This window comes from Barbus barbus (assembly GCF_936440315.1).
Source record: "Barbus barbus genome assembly, chromosome: 13".
Lineage (NCBI taxonomy): Eukaryota > Metazoa > Chordata > Actinopteri > Cypriniformes > Cyprinidae > Barbus > Barbus barbus.
In genome coordinates, this window is record NC_136741.1 from 16242404 (window position 1) to 16266324 (window position 23921).

A 23921-nucleotide genomic window follows, 5' to 3' on the forward strand; every position below is an offset into this window, starting at 1 on the left:
TGTTTTATTCCTAGCTCCTGGTGAAATTTCATCGCTTTATAGGTCACCGAGTCTTAGTGGATACACAATAGGATATAGTTAGGTTCCCAAAAGGGTTCAAATAATATATGACAAAGCAGAAGAAGATATATGTGCCTTACTTTTCAGTGACCCATAAGATCTTAGTAAGGATGTACAAGATGCAGTTTCATCTGCAGAACACAGACAGTATATTGTAAGAATGCTCCATCAGTTTTCTTCCTAGAAAGGCAGAGTCAGTTCTACTATTTTAGTTACTGACAACAATGTTTAGTTTGCAAGCTAATAAGAGTTCTGACAAAGCAACTTGGACTTGAGCTGAATGCCAAAGCTGCTCTGATGGCTGCTGAGTGTATTTACTTGCATCTGAAAATAGAATTGTATTGTATCATACGTGGGGGTGTGAAACAAATATTACAAAGTGTCTCTCTCACATGCACGCAGTTAATATGCTTTTGAAGGGGAATTGTTACTGCGCAGATTTCTCTTTCTTAAAAAAAAAAAAAAAAAAAAAAAAATCTCATCGAGCAGGTTGAATAGCTTTCTCTAACAGGCCAGTTAAAGTGCGGCGTGTGGCCACGAAGCGTGTCGCGTCAAAAGCGATTAGCAGGAATTGAAAATGACAGCTGAATGGTGAAGCCTTTTAATGCATTGTAGAAGGTTCTAATGTTCGAGAAAGCCAACCCCAAACATCCCACTCAAATAATTGTTTGTCTGAATATTTGAAGGCTTCGATCGGCTGCTTGAATTGGTATTTTTGGGAGGACTCGTCTAAGGTGGAACATAAGGAGTAAACTGCACAATGTATCTGTGGCCAGTCCGTGTGAAAATGCGGGACAAATTGTTCCCATCATGTCTCTCTCAGCCAGAAGATTAAGCGTAAGTGTGAAATCCTAAATGCTGTCGAGAAAAATACAGTTGCCAGATGTCTCATTGGGAGAAATGTGGGTGGCTTGGGCTATTTGAATCGATGTCAAAGAGGGGAAAGTAAAATAACCACAGTCTGATTGGTTATTCAAGGTGACCAGAATTAGATATTGAGATTAACTAATTTGTTCTATTTAAAAGTCTTGTTACTTATTGTTGGAACAGCATGTATTTCCTATAGCCTGCCCTATACTCTAGTTGCTGTGGTCTTAGAGAGGTTTCGTTTTCTTTTCAACGCCCATCTTCACATCACGGAATACCGCGGAAGCAGGAAATAGGGAGGTTCTGGTGCACCTGACGCGGAGGCAAACCGTCTTGTTAAAACATAGCACCTTGATTTAATTCTTGCAGCCAGCGGTAAGATACATTTCCTGTCAGCAAGGCTACGTTTAACTATTATAGCAACTACAGTAGTTTAAAATATGTAACAAATATTGCAGGTTAGGGATGGGAATTGTAATAGAGGGCTACGGGATTTACTGGTTTGATTGAGAATCCTCTTGTCATAGGCTATAGGCTAACGATTATTTTAGTACTATTGGCAGCATCACACAGTTCTTGGTTTATTTAGGTTCTTTGTGAAACCTCTCCAATTGATCCATTAGTGTTTTGATTCAGTAAAAAGAATCGGATCATAAGAATCATTTGTTCGGATATTGAACTACACTTGTTTATTCACTAAAAAGAACCGATTTAAACGATTCATTGTTTGGGAATCAGACTACTCTAAGGCCCGACTCGTGCGGAAAGCTTTGTGCTGATTAGTGTAGAAACTTACGACACTTAAAAAATCTTCAAATGTATATATCTATTCTTTATACTTTATGGGTGTTTTCAGCATAATTTCACTTCTAATCTAATCTATTTAGGTCACTATGTCAGAGAAAGATGAAGAGACATTCAAGTCTGTGGACTTGGAGCAGCAAACCGAAAAGGCTCCGGAACCAGACATCAATCCTCAAGACTCTCCAAGTGAAACAGAAACAGATAAACCCAGCACACCTTCTACAGAAGCCAAGGCGGAAAGCGCCCCCTCTACACATACTTCAGCAGCCAAAGTTAAATGGACATCATCTGCGGAACAGTTTAAACTGAAGAGATTTTTTGTACTCAGGGTAATGTCTTTAATATTTGAAGTCTCACTGAAGCCTCAGCTTTCTGGGTTGACCACAATCTACATTTCTTTTGTATGTTGACAAACCATGGTTGCTCTGCGGTAGGCTACAATATAGTTCTGACAACAACACCTTTTGTAAATATGAATATCCTCAATCACCTGTTAAGCAAACAGTGACAGTCCGAATGCTCTTTACTTGTCCAGTGCTGCCTGCTAATATTCAGTCAAACATATATTTTTAACCTGAAGAGGCTGTTTTCGTGTTTTCTATTTCCTCAGTCTACCTGAGGTCATTTGATTAACAAATAGTGTCTGTTGGCCAGCTCAAATACCAAATTTTGCTTTATTAAAGTGTAAATGGCAGTGGTGAAATGGCAATACTCATGCCTTAAAACCATTGTACTTGCATTGGCAGCCGACGCTTGCAAACATTTTTGCATTTGCAATACAATAGCATTTTTATCACCAAGCACTATAATGTATTATTACTTGTATTGCAATCAGTAACATCGCTTGCTCTGTAATTTCTGGTGTGGCACAACAGTATAGCCAATTAATTGTTAAAATCAGATGTGGCACAACACTAACCAATTAATAGTTAGAATCATTAAGAAGGTCACTTGAAATTACAATCTGTAATTTGTAGGAACTTTATGCTAGACATCTAGAATTAATTCATTTAAATTGGAAAGCATATGTGCTTACCATTTTGGTTTGAATATGGACCACTTTGACCATGTTCGCATACACAAGAACTTTACGACATGCTAATAATTGGTCAGTGTCAAACATACCGTTTTGAAAGGATTTTTTACTATACAAACACTGAAAGATATAGGTGTGGCATTCTCCACTTCTGCAATGATTTACTGAAACAATTTGAAGTCCTATGTCTCCAGCATAAAAGACATTGTTTAACAAATAGAATTTTACACATCATTTTGACTTATGCTATCATAATTAAAAAAAATTAAAAAGGTACTGGGTGAGTACTTTGTAAAAAAAAAAAAAAAAAACATCTTCCAAACCTGGTTTTTGCTTTACCCTAAATAGGTAATTATGTATATTTTAAAATTGTCGGGACGGATTTCCCAGGGAACTGCGTGCTTTCATCATTCGTCCATGCTTGTTAATGTCATATCTGTAAATAAAGGGAACAAAAAGGTCAGGCAACTAATATGTGTAGTGTAAGTAGCTTGAGGCCACAAAAATTGAACCTCAAACCCAAAAGAGTTTGCAAGTAAAAATGGAAAGTAACAGTACCCATAATAAAACATGAATCAACATAGTTTGCAAAGCATCACATTTGCTGTGCACTGACTAGGTTCATGAAACAATATTTATGTTGATAATAGTACTGATCTCTAAACCAGTTGCCACTTTGGTCTATTTGCCTATAAATAGCCTTCGCAAGTTTAGTTTCCACTGTTATCTGAAATAAATAGTATCTGTTATTATGACTAATATCAGTGTTGCCAAAGCTGGGCATAGCAGTGCACCTCAAGCTATCAGAATCATCTGTGCAGAATAGCGAAGCTGAAGCATAACTCACATAATTACAAGAACAGTGTTTCTCCGCAAGTAACTTGTTGTCTTTTCATTTAACCAGTAAAGGGCTAAATGCTACATAGTGTAACTTTAAGGAACACAGAACAAGTTTAGTTTGTCTTATTACATAAAATCAATAGATGATCTAGCTATATGCACTATAGCACCCTCTAGTTGGGTCTATCCCCACTAGACCCTAATGTACAGATGCCACTGATTTTAAAATGTCTTGATGAAGATGCATTGTTGTGTTTTGTCATTTTAGCCTGGAACACTGGACCACGGCATTGAGGATGTTAAAGCTCTGGTGAATCCCACAGAAGATGGTGCTGTCCAGAGTGTCTGGCTCATGGCTGAGTAAGTTGTTTTTTTTCTTTCTTTCTGTTAGAGAACACATTATAGTTAAAGTATGTACAGACTGTTCTGCAAATATGCAGCGTTCACCTGAAGTAAGCAAATCACATTCAGGTCTTTTGTCACATAGCTCTCATTCCAGGATGCAATGCATTCTCTCACTCCGTGTTCTGTAAATAAGTAAAATGTGCAGGAAATTTTTAAAGCAAAATAAGCAGGCAGCAGAATAGAGCTGCTAGAAGACATTTTGCTAAATGTGCTGGCAGATGTCAACTTCTATCTGTCTCTGCCCAGGCTTTCAGGAAAAAGTTTAAAGGCCTTGCTATATGATAATTAATAATATATGTTATATTTCCCATGCTCTGGACTGGTACTCAATGCCTGAGCAGTTCTGTGGTTTGAGATTAGGCTTGAAACAAAAGATGAAGTTCATGCAATTCATGCATTTTGACTGCTCTAAATTTCTTATGGAAGACATTGTAGGAAATAGCTTTTTGCTGTCAAAACAAAGACACCTGAAAGGCGTAATATATAGGTTAGTTGCATTAAAGTAGCTTTAAATAGTCTCATATGCCAGATTTGTTCATTATCAAACATTCATATAGCTTGCCCTGTGCATATCCTTGCATTATGTGTATAATTTAAAATCAATGTAGAATATGATTTTACAAAAATCTACAGTACCATGTAAAAATTTGAATCAAAACAGATGTAAATCACTGTTACATATTCATAATATATGAAGCAATACATTTTCTGTGCATGTTTAATTGATATAATAAAAAAAGGCACAAAATTATCATTGAGTTTAACCACAGAGCCTTGAATGTAAACAGCCATCCAACTCTTTGAAAATCTTGTATAATCTAGCAGAAAAGGGAAAGTGTAGAATTCAACAGGTCTTGTGATGCCATGGGCAACTCAGATTTACAGTATAACATCCAAAGACCCTAGGGAGCCACTGAGAGGCAAAGCGCCTGTTAGTGTGTGTGTGGTGTTTTTGTGGTCTTTCACACCTACTGCATGTCCCCTGGCCCACATACCCATAAGTTTCTCAACAAGTGAAAAGAACCCAAATTAAACACTAGAATGCATAAAGGCCCTGCAATGAACTGATTCCCAGGTGCTATTTCTGTCACTGTCCAAATCTGATGTGAGAAAGAGAAATCCACAGAAGCTCTCCATAAATTAACTTCTCACTAGCCAGTTGAGGTGAAAGCACTGACAAAAATAAAACACACAACTCTTAAAAAGAGTTTTTTAAAAACACACAACGCTTATCCATCAGTTATTCATTTTCTGAACACACTTTGTTTTGACATAACTTTGGTATCTAAAAATGCAGGCATGCATATTTGAACAAGTATACCAAAGGCAATTGTTGAAATTTTGAAGCTTTTAGATTATGTAGGTTTACATAATTCAGACCCACACACTTATGGATGGTTTTTGCAGAAGAACTCAAAATAACTCAGGTATTTCAGGTTAAGGTTCCGCAAGCCAGGAGTTTTCAATCTGGGATCTGGCCCATGCTAGGAGGCCTGTAGAAAGTTTGAGAGAGAAGATCATTTGTATATTGTAATTTGTAAAAAAAAAAAAAAAAAAAATGATTATCTCTTATTACTTGGCCCAAAAGTTAAAGAATACTCGCTTTTGTTATCCATGGGTTTTTAAAGACCGTATTCTACTTGGATTAATATTTACACTTCATTGTTTATCATTATACCCATATCACCCTGCAGCCCAAGACTGGTTGCCCACTGAAGCTAAGCAGGGTTGAGCCTGGTCAGTACCTGGATGGGAGACCTCCTGGGAAAACTAGGTTGCTGTTGGAAGAGGTGTTAGTGAGGCCAGCAGGGGGTGCTCACCCTGTGGTCTGTGTGGGTCCTAACACCACAGTATAGTGACGGGGACACTATACTGTAAAAAGCACCGTCTTTCAGATGAGACGTTAAACCGAGGTCCTGACTCTCTGTGGTCACTAAAAATCCCATGGCACTTCTCGTAAAGAGTAGGGGTGTAACCCCGGTGTCCTGGCCAAATTCCCTCCACTGGCCCTTATCAATCATGGCCTCCTAGTAATCCCCATACACTTGATTGGCTCTATCACTCCCTCCTCTCCACCTGTAACTGGTGTGTGGTGAGCGCACTGGCGCCGTTGTACTGTGGCTGCCGTCGCATCATCCAACTGGATGCTGCACACTGGTGGTGGTTGAGGAGAGACCCCCACATGATTGTAAAGCACTTTGGGTGCATGGCAATACACAATAAAAGCGCTATATAAATGCATCATTCATTCATTCATTCATTAAATAAATTTGAATTAAAAATGCACGTTTATACTTTTAACTGTACTCAAATATTGGGTAGAAAAATATACACTGATACACAATTTAGTACAAAGTAAATATTTTCTACATACTTGACAAGAGAAAGTTTGAAAAAGCCTGCTCTAAGTTGCCATTTAGAATAAATGGAATATAAACAATACTGCGGCAAGATACATTTGTCTACATGTGCTTAACTAATCCGTCGAACTGTAAATTAACATATGTCCAACAACTTGTTTTAAAATCCTTCTGTGTTTGATCAGAGCTGTGGAAGAATCGTGAGCGACGGATTTTTTTGGGAATGTAGGCCAGTTCTGGTGTAGTTGCATTGATGTACTGTATGCAACTCAGCAGAGGTCAGCAGTCGGGCCCAGTAGGGGAACCTTGCTAACATGTTCCAGAGAATTAAACTTATTTTGAATAGAGATGCTGTTAACGATATTAGCCACTCTGGAAGTCCTGCCAGATGACAAACTTACCATTGTACCTTTGAGATTTTTGAAGCAGGAGAGCAGTGGCACATCATTTGAGTGTTGTCAAAGTAGTCAAAAGCAACTGACAACTGCTTATGACGTTGAATATGGTACTTGAATGATTGATCACTACTAGGTGATATTTCACAACATCTAATTCAGACATATATTATGAGAGCCATTCCATAAAAAATTGCGTAGAGCGCTGCTAAAGAATTTCTTTACAAAACTGATTAAATAGCATTCATAAATAGTAATTAGGGATGCACAATATTAATATGAAGATATTATCAAAATGAAAATATTCTTTTTTTGTTCTGTACATTGTAATTTTACTGTGCAATTCACTTATAGCAAAGTCAGCATCTACTTTCGGAAAGCAAAATAAAGTACTTTTGCTTACTGAAACACATCTTCTCTCTTTGCGTGAACATTTGGGCGGCATTAAGCAAATATTTCCACATCGTGACGTAGACATGCGTGTTTGAATGAGCCATTTTAGGGGGGCATGGCAGAGTTTTAACTTTGATATAGAATATCTCTTTGGTTTTGAGACTTTAGTCTTTGCAACTTCAGGGATCTTATCTATGCACAATCAGATTGTAACACTCCAAAGGGAAAGGAAAACTTGAAATCTCATCATATGACCCCTTTAATACTATCTCCTGTTTATGTGTAGGGTTGACCATTGGAACAATGAGAAAGAGCGTTTGGTGCTCATCACAGAGAACGCCCTCCTCATCTTCAAATATGACTTTGTCATGCTTAACTGTGAGCAGATTCAGAAGATTCCACTCAACTATATCGACCGCATCTGCCATGGTACCTTCTGCTTTCCACCACGTTCCCTCCTGACGTGAGTAGCACCCATTTTCCTCATCAGCATCACTACTGCAACAAAAAATCTCTGAACGTTCTTCATTTGCCTGCACTTCCTCATCATAACCCCACACACCTGATATTCATAGTGTTTGCTCAACTGTGAACATCAGAACCAAAAACAGAAGCACAAAAAATTGTTTACGCTACACTGATTGCTTTTGTGCCACCTGTTGCCATGTGTAACGAAGGCTTGTGCGTTCAAGAACTCTCAGGACATATTTTTCTAAGAAATATCTTCCACACAGTTCTTCAAATCAGCTACAAATTCCTCTCCAATATTTGCACGTCATGCTTAATTGCATGATAAGATTAAAGTCTAGATAGACTCAGTTCTGCTTCAGTAACGGCATTGTGGTTCTTAAAAACCGTATATAAACAGGGAAAAGCCAGTGTTGCCTTAACTGCTTGGTGGTCTTAATAATAGCTGGACACCTGGTTGAAAATAGCATATTTTATTTGCTGTTGAAAGATATATCAATAGATGATACACTATCGTTCAAAGGTTTGGGGTTCAAAGTAATATTTGTTTTAAGCAAACTTTTATTCAGTAAGAATGCACTGAAATGGTATTTAATAACATTTACATTGTTATACATAAAAATCAAATAAATTGCTCTTCTTTTGAACTTTGTATTCATCAAAGAACTTAAAAAAATTGTTGCACAAATTTAATTTGAAGCAAAAATTAAAGAAGTACAGTACTGATAATAAGAAGAAATGTTTCTTCAGCGCCAAATCCACATATTTGAATGATTTCTGATGGATCATGTGACACTGAGGACTAGAGTATAATGCCATGACAGGAATAAATTCAATGTGAAAATATTCAAATGGAAACCAGTTATTTTAATTGTAATAATATTTCACAATACTACTCTTTGCTGTATTTTTGATCAAATAAATTCAGCACTTGTGAGCGTACTGTAACAGACTTGCCATTAAAACAGTCTTAACGACCCTTTTTTTTTTTTTTTTTTGGCGGGACATGCTTCTACATCAATGAAAGGTGGTGTACAGATGTAACAGTGTTAAAGATAACAGTGTTTCTAGATCAGTGTTCTGATCTAGAAACGCTTTTCGTCAACTGTAAACCTTTCTACTCGCCGCGGGAGTTCTGCTCATTCATTCTCGTGAGTGTCTACATTCCACCCCAAGCGCACGTGAGCTCAGCTCTACAGAAACTCACTGATTAGATCACAGACACAGAACAACACCCAGACTCTGTTTTAATCATTCTAGGGGACTTTTAAAAAAAAAAAATATATATATTGCATTTATTATATTATATTCAAGATGGCGCATGGCAGCCATTGTGCTTGGCTGTCCAGTTGTTTTAGTGTTTTTGTTAGTTTTTCCTATTTTTTGTTTGTCAAACACGATCAGTTTCACCAGGGAAGAACTGCTGAACATTTGGCAGAACACACCCCAAAATCTCCAACCGGTTTTCGATTATTCGGATGTTTTCCTGAACATAGTAGTCGGCGGAGCTGCAGTGCTCTTTAGACACTTCAGGACGCGCAGATGGGGGAAGCGAGCTGGCACGCTCGTGAAGCTCAGACAGCGCGGATTTCAAATGCCATTGCCTAGCATCCATCCAGCTAATCTCCGCTCTCTACCCAACAAAACGGACGAACTCCTTCTGCTTTCCTGGTTAAACAAGTACTTTCCAAACTCTGCTGCTCTGTATTTCACGGAAACCTGGCAGAATGACGCCATCCCGGATAGCGCTTTACATCTGCCTAACTTCACGCTGATCAGAGCAGATCGCGACGCGGAATCAATGGGGAAATCGCGCGGCGGTGGGACATGCTTCTACATCAATGAAAGGTGGTGTACAGATGTAACAGTGTTAAAGAATATGTGCTGTTCTGATCTAGAAACGCTTTTCATCAACTGTAAACCTTTCTACTCACCGCAGGAGTTCTGCTCGTTCATTCTCGTGAGTGTCTACATTCTACTGCAAGCGCACGTGAGCTCAGCTGTACAGAACCTCGCTGATCAGACACAGAACAACAACACCCGGACTCTGTTTTAATCATTTTAGGGGACTTTAATAAAGCAATTATCTCCCCTGAACTGCCAAAATACAGACAGCATGTTACATGTCCCACCAGAGATAATAATATACTGGATCACTGTAATATACTGGATCACTGTTACAAAGCAATAAAGGACGCATATCACTCTGTCCCACAGGCAGCTTTAGGACTCTCTGATCACAGTTTGGTTCATCTTATTCCGACCTACAGGCAGAAACTGAAATCAGCAAAACCTGTATTAAGGACTGTAAAGAGATAATGAGACAGAGCGAGTTTTACAAGCCTGTCTCGACCTTACTGATTGGAGTGTTTTTGAAGCTGCTGCAAACGATCTGGATGAGCTTACAGAGACTGTAACATCTTGTATCAGTTTCTGTGAGGATATATGCAATCCTACCAGGACTCATCTAACTTATAACAATGACAAACCATGGTGCACTCCAAAACTCAGACAACTCCGTCAGGCCAAAGAAGATGCTTACAGGAATGGGGACAGATTCTTGTATAAACAGGCCAAATACACACTGGAAAAGGAGATCAGAGTAGCAAAGAGGAATTATTCCGATAAGCTAAGGATCCAGTTCTCTTCCAGTGGCACGGCTTCAGTGTGGAAAGGTCTGAAAGACAACACCAATTACAAGACACTATCCCCCGGCACTGTGGAGAATCAACAACTGGCAGACGATCTGAATGAGTTCTACTGCAGGTTTGAAAAAACACCATTCACACCTGCTGAAGCCCCCCTCTCCCCCACACCTGCACTGCAGATAAGAGAAGATGACGTGCACCAGGTCTTCAAAAAGAACAAGAAAAGGAAGGCACCAGGCCCAGACGGTGTGACACCAGCCTGTCTGAAATCCTGTGCTGACCAGCTGGCCCCCATCTTCACACAGCTCTTCAACAGATCACTGGAGCTGTGTGAAGTCCCCTCATGCTTCAAACGCTCCACCATCACATCCCCGTCCCAAAGAAACCCAAGATAACAGGATTTAACGACTACAGACCTGTGGCTCTACAGACGTCTGTGGTCATGAAGTCATTTGAAAAGCTGGTTTTGGCTTATCTGAAGGACACCACTGGACCCTTACTGGACTTCCTGCAGTTTGCCTACAGAGCAAACAGGTCTGTGGATGATGCAGTCAACATGGGACTGCATTACATACTGCAACACCTGGAAAGACCAGGGACTTATGTGAGGATCCTGTTTGTGGACTTCAGCTCGGCCTTTAACACTTTCATTCCAAACCTCCTCCTGCCCAAACTAACTCAGCTCTCCGTCCCCAACTCCGTCTGTCAGTGGATCACCAGTTTCCTGACAGACAGGCAGCAGCTAGTGAGGCTAGGAAAATTCACATCCAACACCTGCACCATCAGCACTGGAGCTCCTCAGGGCTGTGCTCTCTCCCCATCTAAAGTGCAGTCGTTGGTCAAGCTCCTGAAGTTTGCAGATGACACCACACTGATCGGCCTCATCCAGGACGGTGACGAGTCTGCTTACAGACAGGAGGTTAAGGAGCTGGCTGTCTGGTGCAGTCTTAACAACCTGGAGCTCAACACGCTCAAAACTGTGGAGATGATCGTGGACTTCAAGAGAAACCCCCCTGCACTCCCCCCACTCACCATCATGAACAGCACTGTAACAACAGTGGAGTCATTCAGATTCCTAGGCAGCACCATCTCTCAGGACCAGAAGTGGGACATTCACATTGACACTATTGTCCAAAAGGCCCAGCAGAGGTTGTACTTCCTTCTCCAGCTGAGGAAGTTCAACCTGCCACAGGAGATGCTGAAACAGTTCTACTCTGCCATCATTGAATCCGTCCTCTGCACTTCATTAACTGTCTGGTTCAGCTCAGCTACCAAATCTGACCTCAGAAGACTACAGAAGGTAGTCCGGACTGCTGAGCGAATCATTGGTACAACCCTCCCCACTCTCCAAGAACTGCACTCATCGAGAGTGAGCAAAAGGGCTGGTAAAATCACTCTGGACCCCTCACATCCAGCATACTCCCTCTTTGAACTGTTACCGTCTGGTCGACACTGGGCACCAGAACGACCAAACATGGGAACAGTTTCTTCCCTCAGGCAATCTATCTCATGAACATTTGAACTCTTAACAATAAACATGAAACACACAACACTATCATACTTTTTATTTTTATTTTTTACTTAACACACATACTTATTAATTTCAAATTTGCACCTAACATACCTATATATACTGAATTGTCTATTTTGTATATTATGTTTGTGCTATTTTGCATATTGTCCATTTTGTATATTTGTACATTATTTATTTATTTTTTATTTTATTATCTGTGTCCTGTCCTGTCACTGTCATTCTGTCGCACTGTGGAGCTACTGTCACTAAAACAAATTCCTTGTATGTGCAAACATACCTGGCAATAAAGCTAATTCTGATTCTGATCTGATTCTGATTATATTATATCATATTATATATATTTGTAGTTGCAAGCCAGGCTCATTGGAAAATTGTGCCTGTGGCGACATTTCTGCAAAATGATATTACGCTGCTTCTTGTACATTTCGCAATATGTTTAAAGTTAATTGTCCAGGGAGTGGCACTAAAAAACAGCATCAGTTTTATTTGAAACAGTTAAACATGTATCTAGCACCATTATGTATGATGGTTGTTGTTTGTCTCACATCAATTTGGAGATGTAATGTCCGATGTGTGGCCCAAAAAGTTTAATGATGTATTATGTTTGAAAATATTGTACCACCTACACTAAGCCCTACCCTATACCAAACCAGTAGTAACCATGCCAATTAGCTTGTTGTGATTCATGTTTCACAGGACTTCTTTCACTCAACATTCTGCTTCATATGTGCAGTGCTTCACCAGGTGAGCTATCAAGCAAGTTTACAACGTTAGAAAAGCTGTGCATATTGCGCTGGTTGCACATCAAAATGAATTCTAGGTTTGCCCCCAAATAGTCCACTAAACATTAGTCAATGAAAAGAGGCTTTCTCGACTAAAATCGGTTAGTTGCAGAAAAAAAAAAAATTGTGTTCATGACAGACTGATCATTAACGACTGGTCCTTGTGTTAATTACAGTATATCAAGCAGGAAATCCTAACATTCGCTTATCATTCATCAACCTCAAATATGGCTTATCATTGAAAGATGTAAATAGTAGCAACTTTACATGACCGCTTGCTCTAACATTACCCTAGATAAATTTGCACTATTAGGAGATATCCATATGTTTGGATAACAAAAACTCTCAAATCCATATGAAAGGTGCGTTTCTCTCTGAAGGTGCGTCCTGTACTCTGGTCCTCATAGATGTTGAGTCAGAATCGTCAGCTTCATCTTTGCAACCAACACTGACTCAGAAAACACTAGTTCATAAAAATAATAATTAACCTATATGACCCTGGACCACAAAACCAGTCATAAGGGTCAGTTTTTTTAAACTGAGATTTATATGTCATCTGAAAGCTTTCCATTGATGTATGGTTTGTTAGAATAGGACAATATTTGGCCGAGATACAACTATTTGAAAATCTGGAATCTGAGGGTGCAAAAAAATCTATATATTGAGAAAATTGCCTTTAAAGTTGTCCAAATAAAGTCCTTAGCAATGCATATTACTAATCAAAAATTAAGTTTTGACATATTTATGGTAGGAAATTTACACATTTTTTACTTAATATCCTAATGATTTTGGCATACAAATAAAAATCAATCATTTTGACCCATACAATGTATTACTGGCTATTGTTACAAATCTACCTATGCTACTTATGACTGATTTTGTGGTCCAGGGTCACATATCTCCTTGCTATTTTTCCCAACACACAGTCTTTACTTTATGCATGCACTTGTTGACTAGTCGACTAGAACAATCTTTAGTCGGGGACAGCCCTAATGAGTTCATTGCTAACTTATTTACAGTATTGGATGCATGACAGTAACATTGTCTTTAGATTGTAACCTTGAGTGGCCAGGTGTTCCAAATTGGATCAGTAACCTATAATATTCTCACAATAAAGTATTTTATATGTTCAGGAATATTTTAGCCAATGGCTTTGGACTCTCATTCATTCCTGTACTTTTCTCCATCCTCAATGTGCCTTAAACAGACAAATGAGGAAAATCTGAGACCATGAGTCATTTTTCCTAACCGTATTAGCAGTTTTTACAGGGTGATAATACCCACAATGCAGCAGGATTTAACAAATGGTATCAGAGGGGAAGGAGGCCAGAGCCTCTTTTCTTCTCAATTTTTGTGTGGAGGGATTATGTGAATGGAAATTGGATGTAAAGAGGACTTTATAACACAGGGAGGAGAGAACTGTCAGTACAGCTCTTGTGTAACCGATTAGTGGTAGAAATTAATGTAGCCCTTTCATCCAAACCTTTTAAAGCTGGCTCAGGGTACACCAACCCAAGTAAAACTAATTTGATGAATAAAACGTAATGTGGCGTGAAGTGCTTAGGAGAGGCAGGCCGTATTGGGCTGACTTTATCTCCCCACATTACATTCAATTATAAATAAAACGCCACTGAAAACCACCCTAGAGTGCTGGAGGAAAAAGGCAAGCTTTAAAGCCACTCTCTTTCTTTTTCCTTCTCCTTCCCTCTTTTGCTTAATAATTTCTCTCCATCTCCCTCATAATTTTTTCCTTGTCTCTCTCTCTCTCAATCTCATGCTCAAACTGTCTGCACTTCTCTCTTTTAAATGACTGTACACACAGTTATCTTCTTATGTTCTCCTTTTAACTATTAAATATTATTCTTATTGATCTCCAGTCTGTCTTTTCCACTTCATTTTTTATTTTTTCTCATTAACTTTAATCACTTAAATGATGAGCTCTTCATCTTGTTATGGTTAGTCACCTCAGATGAAACCTCAGATGTTTTTGTTCATAACCTCACAGTATAGTAGTGGGACAGTAGAATACAGGGTAGTAGAATACTACAGAATTGCCTCAGAAAGGCAAACCTCAGTTATTACTTAACACCACTGTGCAGCATCAGTTCGATGAATTATTAAGGGAATGGAACGTCTTAGGGCTCTGTGCTGAATATGTATTATCTTCATGTCAGCATGTATAAATTGCGATGGCCCAGTGTTATAGTTGCAGGCATTTGTGCATTCAAAGGAAACTTATTGTACAAAAATGTTTGCATTGTTGAGATGTTGACACTGGATCAATGCAATGCATAAGCCAAATATTATTAAAATACCCCAGACAGGGTGAACAGGATACCAACAAAAAATGCAGAGGTCTTGTATCATCTTGAAGGCAGCTACATTTTCAGCAACCACTTGGAGTATAGTACTGGAATATATTGGCATCCTATCAGTACTAATATAAGTGTTTTTTTATTCATTTATCAGTTTAGGGTTAAGATTAGATACTCTACCATGCAAAAGTTGGTATGATTTTTTTATGGCTATGAAAATTTCACAGTATTACTTTTGCTCAAGTAATACTGTGAAATATTTTTTAAATTTAAAACTGTTTTAATATACTTTCAAATATATATTTTTTTCATTTGATGGCAAAACTGAAATTCAGTGTTACATTATTCCTAAGAAATCACTATATAGAATGTTCAAAAGAACAGCGTTTAATTGATAGATAATGTTTTTATAAAATTGTAAAAAGTCTTTACTTGTTACTATTGATTGAACTTTGCAAACATTTCAATATTTTATATTATACTGTCAATATTTATGTCCACACACACACACGCATATATTATGTCCACCTCTTTTTACATTAAGATTTAAAATTTACGTTACATTTACTGTCATCTAGTCTAGTACCACTGTCATCTACTGCATAATTTTTTTAGCAGATTTCAATATGAATATCCATTTTTTTATATTGTACATTATAGTGTTGTGATGCCTAAATTAAATTGTGGCATTTAAAACTATTGATTTAATTTTAATGTGTATAATTTTTTTACTTTTGTTTTCAAAGTAGTATAAAATGTAACGAATAACATTAAAATAATTCCCAGAATATCAGCATCAGCCAGAATTTTAATAGTATGCATTCCTAGTACTTTCAGATCCGTCCAAAACATTTAGTCATATTTAAAACCTTTCCACAGATTCCCACAGAATTGTCCAACAGTCAGTGCAGGACATGTGAAAAAAAGTGTGCTGATTATGTGTGGACTTGCCCCATGAGTCATTACAGTGATTAATGATTGGACTACTGGCTTTACTAAGGACAAGAGAGACCTGTAACTCTTTCTACAAGTTCTGTTTTTGATTCTGAAACTTTAACTGTACATCTCTTCAGAGAAAGCATTGGATGGGTATTCAAACAGTCAAACAGGGAAATCTTTTCGCATGATAATGAAGTGTGTTCACTGTACAGCCAAACAATGCAGTGGTTACACCATGGCCAAGTTTTTATCATGGGTTATAGTAATGGTTTGCTCCAGATGTCTATATGGCTACTGATAAATTCTCTTAACTGCAGGGAGAATGGTTTATGGTGGTTTTGAATGAGTCTTAGCCCCAATGTGGTGCAAAAAGAGTTCATTCACTGTGGCTGGATGAAGGAGTGTGCAGTGTTTTCAAAAAGTGCTTTTCGACCCAGACTGTCTAGACAAGGTAATTACCCATCAACCCTGCACATCACTCATGTGTTCTCTGTAGCTTATGCTGACGAGCTTTTTTTTTTATACGTTTTTACGGAATGTTTCTATAAAAATATATTCAGCAAGTCAAGTGTAAAAAGGATGTTTGACACATCAAAATGTGTCAGATTTGGAGGCAATGTTTTCAGCTATCTGTTAAATACAAACACGTATATATAGAGAATGAAATTTGCAACTAAGCACAGCAGATTGTCGTTACAAAACTTGGGTAAGCAATAACATACATTGACACAGAGAAGATGGAGAATAACTGTTTTCTGTTAACATATTTTAAAATGTAATTTATTACTGTAATATGAAAGTGGAATTTTCAGCAGCCATTACTCTAGTTTTCAGCATCACATGATCCTTCAGAAATCATTCTAATATGTATATTTGTTGCTCAAGAAACATATCTCCACATATTTTTGAAACATGCTAATTTTAAAAAACAAGATTATTTGATGAACAGTTTAAAAGAACAGCATTTAGAATTTTTTTAATACATAATGTCTTAACTGCAACTTTTGATCAATTTAATGAGTCCTTGCTGAATAAAAGTATTAAAAAAAAACGTATGGTCTCTCATGCTATTTGTAACCTAAGAATGAAGTTACATTTTTCTCATGTTTTTGTATGTTAAGTTGTTTTTTTTTTTTTTTACATTTTTGCTGTCACACCATAGGACACAGTCCAATTTTTATTTGTTAACTACCCATATACATAATATGTATACAATTTCATATTTAAATTAAATGCTTAATTGCAATGAATCATTCAGGTTTGCAGTCCGGTCAGCAGAGGGGGCAATTTCACACATTTAGAGCAGCATCCACATACAGTAATTATCCTCCCAAAACAGCACTGTATCCAATACCACCTTATACATATTACCTTTTTAAGAAGGTAATATGTAATACCAGGCTGCCGATATAACTAAATCACTATAAGCTTATTAGTTTTGCAGATTTTCTAGACCTTGCAATCTATCTGAGCTGCTTCCATTAAGTGCCCTGGGTGGGGTGTAAACTGCACAAACGAAAGAACTGTATTGCAGAATTCATTGTGATTGACTTCCTGGGGTGGATTAGCTAAAGTTTACATAGGGATTTGTTAACCATTTCTTAACTACGTGTCAACATGCTAGTGCTTGTCAGGTCATTCACTGTATTGACTGTGTCCACTGTGCTCATATAGATTAATGTGTCAGCATTGTTTGGACCTGAGAGACTCTGGGCTGATTTGTCATTGTCAGGAAGCATAATGTTAAATCCCTAAATCTTGTGTATTTTATATGGAGAGCACTGATTTATTCCTGATTGTGGTAAAATATTGCCTGCAGTGCTAAGAAAAAGTATGTGAAACCTTTGCAACTGGTTGGTTATATGCATTAATAGGTCATATAAATGCCATCTTCATCAGTGTCACAAGTATAGAAAAACACAATGTGCTAAAGCTAACAACACAAATACAATAATAATCTTACATGTCTTTATTGAACATATCCCATTAAACATTCACTCTGCTGTGGAAAAAGTAAGTGAAGTGAGTTTTTGTTATGATTTTCACAAGTTATTCATGAGTCCCTTGTATGTCCTGAGCAGTTAAACTGCTCACTGTTCTTCAGAAAAGTCCTTCAGGTCTTGCACATTTTTTGTTTTTCCAGCATTTTCTGCAAATCTGACCCCTTTACAACAGTAACTCTTTGTTTTTAAGATCCATATTTTTTAAAATAGTAACTGTTACTCAAGAAGGAAATGCAACGCAATAAGAGCCAGGGGGTGTAAACTTTCTGAACAGCGTAAATTGTACTTATTTTGTCTTCTCTGAAAATGTCAGTATCTTCTAAAGGGTAGTACTAAATGAAAAATACGATCATTGATACACATCATTGTCCTGTTAAAAAAAGTTCAAAAAGTGAATTTGAGGGAAATTCGATGAAATTACCAGTTCCAATAAATTCACATACTTTTTCTTGCCACTTTATTTTATTACACAGAAGCACAGAAGCATTATGATTGATAATTTTTTGGCATTTGCTTTCCTGGATTACATGAAGGAAATTAGTCACTGGATGGAATAAGGCCCCACCTTGTAGGTCTTTCTCTCACCTTTCTCACTTGCTCTGAAATTCGTGCTTGAATTCTCTGTCTCTTGATCATGCAATTCTCCTGTCAAGTAAAAGAGTGGCTTATGGATGTATGCAGTGAGTGTTGTAAAATCTGTCCGTGCTGCTCAATCGTAGGATCTATTGAGCAATCTGAGGATTTGTTTGTTGGCTCTGGCACTCCGCGAGCCACTTGCCCTGCTACAGCTGTAGCAGACCTCTTATATTCATCTAGTGTGTTGACTTACCAGTCCTCAGTCATACAAAGTGCAGTCGACGACTACAGGAATTTCAAGACGCTGCACCAAAGCTTAACTAAGAATACATTGGAGTGTGTGTGTTTCTTGTTGTTTATTTTTGAGTCAATCTACAATTGCAGTGACATTTCAGTCTGGAAATTGTTCAAAAAATTTAACTTATCAACCCTACTTTAAACCTCCCATGCTAACTGTAAATGAATTACTTTATCTTATTTCTCATGTCATTAGATGTTACACTAAATGATTGTAGAAATTGGGCAGTCGTGGCCTAATGGTTAGAGAGTTGGACTTGTTACCCAAAGGTCCTTTCTTTTCCCTTTCCTTTTCCTTCCTTTTCCTTTTCCTTTAAAAAACAACTATTTGCTACGTTGTTTGTTAATGGTGCTACTCCTCATTAAAGCTAATGGCAAGCAGTAACAATATGTAATACATTCAATGAGTAGCACTGACATGACATTTAGTCTAAGGAATTTGAAGTGTTTTACCATAAAGGTTATTTTGGTGTTTCTGTATTTCTGTACACTAGATTCTAGTAAATGACGAAATTGCATTAGAAAATGTCTCCAGTGATCCAAACGAGTACCTTGTAAGCCATTCATATAATGGCCCTCATGTCACTGAATCACTTTCAGATATTTACATCAGCCAGTCACCATTTGCAGATACCATAGAAATCAATGATTAGTGGTGTAAAATGAATCACAACTGTTGCACAAGTGTTTAAGATGATTTAAGATGTTTAAGCACCTGTGTCTTTGGAAATAGACTTCAAAACACTTCAAAGCAAATTTGTCAAAGATGAAGTAAATGTACGTTTTGCATTTTCAGAAGTGAGCTGCCGTGTCATGCAAAATGTAAACAGATTTGTGTTAGGGATGGGCATTTTTGGCAATTTCTTATTTTGATCATCGATAGGTTTCAAAAACGATTAATCGAGTACTCGGGGGCGGGGCGTATGCGGGGGGCGGGGCATGGCCGTAGTGGAGATAATGAAAATATCTGAAGACTGTTATAAAAATGAATGATAAAAATAAAAATATGACATGAAAACATGTCTATGAAAACATGAACACATGATTAGAACACTGTTAGATTGTTTATGATAAAAATAATCATCTAAAAACGAATAGCTGCCTGAGGTGAAGCTGACTTTATGCCAATAAACTGAAACCCGTTCTATGACACTTCCTATGATATTAATCAGATAACTTAGATATATAACATAGATGTAACATTACAACTTGTAGCTGCACAAAAGGATGCATATGCCAGTGAACTTTAAGTTACGCGCTACAGCGAGAGAGAGAGAGAGAGAGAGAGAGAGCTCCCGCCGTGATGCACTTTCAACAGCGCGCTGAAACACAGTCAAGGACAGAATTCACTACAGATCTCACATCCTATAAAGTTCTCATTATCATGCTTATGTCATTAATGTTTATGGTAGATTTGTCCTATATTTTCATCTACATTATCAAGTGATTTCTAAAATCGCCTGTGTGTTTTCGAAGCCATACGAAGTACAAAAACAATTTTAATTGAAGTATGCTAACTGCTGAACAAATATGATGATTAAAAAATCACTGCTGCATTATTATAGGATCAGTATTTTTAAAAAAGACATATCTAAAAGTAATACGACCGTCTCAAATAACTCCGTCAATTTCGGACATTGCATTTGAGCATAAAACTAAACACTGTAATATGCAGCGCATTCAGCATGTTAATAAATGTTAATATCCCAACGCATCCTCTATTAATCAGATATGTATGTAGCTAACCCAGACATCACTATGTGACTTCAAAGCCAAGCTTCTCTCTCTTCTCACGTCTATACTTTGAATCCATGCTGTTGCAAGCTAAACAATCAGAGCTCAGGGTGCCGCCCAAAGTGCTGCTATAACCAATAAAAAAAAAATAAACAATTCCCACGATCATCGTTTTCATGATCAATCATCGCTGTCATGGCCGAGTACTCGAGTACTCGATCGCTGTTGCACATCCCTAGTTTGTGTAAGTAAATTGCTCAGTGCAAAGAAAGAGAAGTAAAGTAGGAACCTGGAATTTCTTTTTCCATGTGTCTAATAGACATGAACAAGTTCTTTGAAAAACATCTGACCTTTGAAACATGTCTACTCTTCATGCTCTATGTTGACTATGGTTTCAATAATAATAATAATTATACATTTGCATAAAGCATCCATATTTGTCCATGCCCATGTTGATTAGAGTATTAAAAACTTGAAAAGTAGTAATTTAAGGTACATTTAGAACAAATAAAAATGTGCGATTAAGTTGCGATTAATCACGAGTTAACTCATAACAATCATGCGATTAATCGTGATATAAAAAATATAAAAAATAATCGGCTGAATATATATATGATATACTGTATATATAATAAATAGATAGATAGATAGATAGATAGATAGATAGATAGATAGATAGATAGATAGATAGATAGATAGATAGATAGATAGATAGATAGATGTCAGGCCCTACATGAAAAAATAATTGCCCCCTCCTGTTTATAATGCCATTTCTAAGACTTTGGGAACCATGGTCAGAGCCATTATCCACAAATGGAGAAAATTTGTAACAGTGGTGCACCTTCCCAGGAGTGGCTGGCCTACCAAAATTACTCCAAGAGCGCAACAACGACTCATCCAGGAGGTCATAAAAGAACTCAGAACAACATCTAAAGAACTGCAGGACTCAGTTGCCTCAATTAAGCTCAGTGTTCATGATTTAACAATAAGAAAGAGACTGGCCAAAACGGCATCCATGGGAGAGTTCCAAGGCAAAAGCCACTGCTAACCAAAAAGAACACAAAGGCTCGTCTCACATTTGCCAAAAAATATCTTGAGTATCCCCAAGACTTTTGGGCAAATACTTGAATGTCACTATCAATCACTATTGAGTGACTGCGATCCAATGTGGATTTTTGTCAAATGATGAAGCAGAAATATGTTGTTAGTAACATTCTAGAAGAATTTTATGTGGAAGATACACAGTTACAACTTCTGTGGGGCGTGAAGAAAAATAATTGTAACTAGTAGTGTAACTAATTACTGTTGCCGGAAAGTAATAAGTAAAGTAACAATATTACTTTTGAAGGGAGTAACTAGTAATGAGTAATATATCACATTCTTTGAGTAACTAACCCAACACTGCCCGTTACATCTGGCGTAAAACCAACACAGCATCTCATAAAAAGAACATCATACCAACAGTCAAACATGGTGGTGGTAGTGTGATGGTCTGAGGCATCTTTGCAGCTTCAGGACCTGGACGACTTGCCATAATAGATGGAACCATGAATTCTGCACTCTGTCAGAAAAACCTGAAGGAGAATGTCCGGCCATCAATTTGTGACCTCAAGCTCAAGCGCACTTGGGTAACCCCCAGGACCACAAGGTAACTTCTTGGATGAATTAGATGTGCTGCTCTTAACCTTTCCTGAGGATGGTACTCCCCTAGTTATGCTTGGAGACTTCAACATCCACCTAGATAAATCTCAAGCTGCAGACTTCCACGCTCTGCTTGCCTCTTTTGATCTCAAGAGAGTGTTAACTACGGTTACTCACAAATCAGGCAACCAACTGGACCTTATTTACACACAACACTGCTCCACTGATCATGTGCTGGTTACTCCACTGCACACCTCAGATCACTTCCTCCTCACTCTAACCTCAACATGGTTCCTGACACAACACATAGCCCTCCACGTCATCTTTCGACGTAACCTACGCTCACTCTCACCCTCCCGTCTATTTGCTATGGTTTCATCTTCGCTTCCTACCCCTGAACAGTTAGCATCTCTCGATGCTAACAGTGCTACTGATACTTTCTGCTCCACTCTTACATCTTGTTTAGACACTGTCTGCCCCTTGTCTTCCAGGCCAGCCCTTACCACCCCTTCTGCCTCTTGGCTGTCTGATGTTCTCCGCGAACATCATTCTAAGCTCAGGGCTGCTGTAAGGGTGTGGCGCGAATCAAAAAATCCTACTGACTTTAAGGTGTATGAGTCATTCCTCTCTTCCTTCTCTGCTAATATCTCCACTGCTAAAAGGACATACTAACATAACAAAATTAACAATTTGTCTAACTCTCGCATGCTCTTTAAAACATTTTCCTCCCTCCTTTGTCCTCCTCCTCCCCCTCCTTCATCAACTTTAACAGCTGACGACTTTGCCACGTTCTTCATTAATAAAATTAAAACCATCAGTGCACAATTTTCCACACCACAATCTGTCAAGCACTTCTTATCAGCAAACATACACTCGTTCACATCGTTCTCTTCAATCTCTGAGGCAGAAGTCTCCAAACTCATCCTTTCTAATCAACCTACTACTTGTCTGCTTGATCCTATTCCATCTCATCTCCTTCAAACCATTTATCCTGCAGTTGAGAACTACAGATCAGTTTCCCTTCTTCCTTTCGTTGCAAAAACACTTGAAAGAGCTGTGTTCAACAAACTCTCTGCCTTTCTCACACAGAACAACCTCCTCGACAGCAACCAGTCTGTTTTCAGAAGTGGAAATTCAACCAAGACTGCCTTGCCCTCAGTTGTTGAAGCCCTAAGACTACCAAGAGCGGATTCCCAAATCTTCAATACTTATCTTGCTGGATCTGTCCGCTGCTTTTAACATGGTTAACCACCAGATCCTCCTGTCAACCTTATTGGCAAAGTGCATCTCATGAACCGCACTCCAGTGGTTTGAGTCTTACATATCAGATAGGTCCTTCAAGGTATCTTGGAGAGGTAAGATGTCCAAGTCGCAACATCTAACTACTGGGGTGCCTCAGGGATCAGTTCTTGGACCACTTCTCTTCTCTGTCTATATGGCATCACTAGGTTCTGTCATTCAGAAACATGGCTTTTCATATCACTGCTATGCTGCTGGCATTCAACTCTACCTCTCATTCCATCCTGATGATCCGATGATAGCTAAAAGACATTTCTTGCTGGATGAAGGACCATCACGTTCAACTCAAACTTGCCAAGAAAGAACTGCTTGTGGTTCCATCAAACCCATCGTTTCAACACAATTTCAGCATCCAGTTAGGCACATCAACCATAACTCCTTCAAAAACAGCCAAAAATCTGGAATTATGATTGATGATCAGCTGACTTTCTCAAACCATATTGCTAAAACTGCCTGGTCCTGAAGATTTGCTTTATTTAACATCAAGAATATCAGGCCCTTTCTTTCGGTACATGCTTCACAACT

General features: G+C 38.1%; 1 protein-coding gene across 2 annotated transcripts in view; it reads left to right on the forward strand.

Annotated features, from left to right (window-relative positions):
- The first annotated feature begins 543 nt into the window (after positions 1 to 543).
- The window catches only part of tprg1 (tumor protein p63 regulated 1), a 49374-nt gene continuing 25996 nt past the window's right edge, over positions 544 to 23921 (forward strand). The window contains exons 1-4 of one of the 2 annotated variants that reach the window (XM_079431839.1): positions 544 to 897; positions 1815 to 2060; positions 3876 to 3967; positions 7447 to 7623. In XM_079431839.1, coding sequence (XP_079287965.1) covers positions 871 to 897; positions 1815 to 2060; positions 3876 to 3967; positions 7447 to 7623 — 542 coding nt within the window. In that variant the 5' untranslated portion in view covers positions 544 to 870. Of the gene's footprint in view, positions 898 to 1196; positions 1303 to 1814; positions 2061 to 3875; positions 3968 to 7446; positions 7624 to 23921 lie in introns of those variants that run through there. The other variant, XM_079431840.1, reaches the window with a different exon arrangement.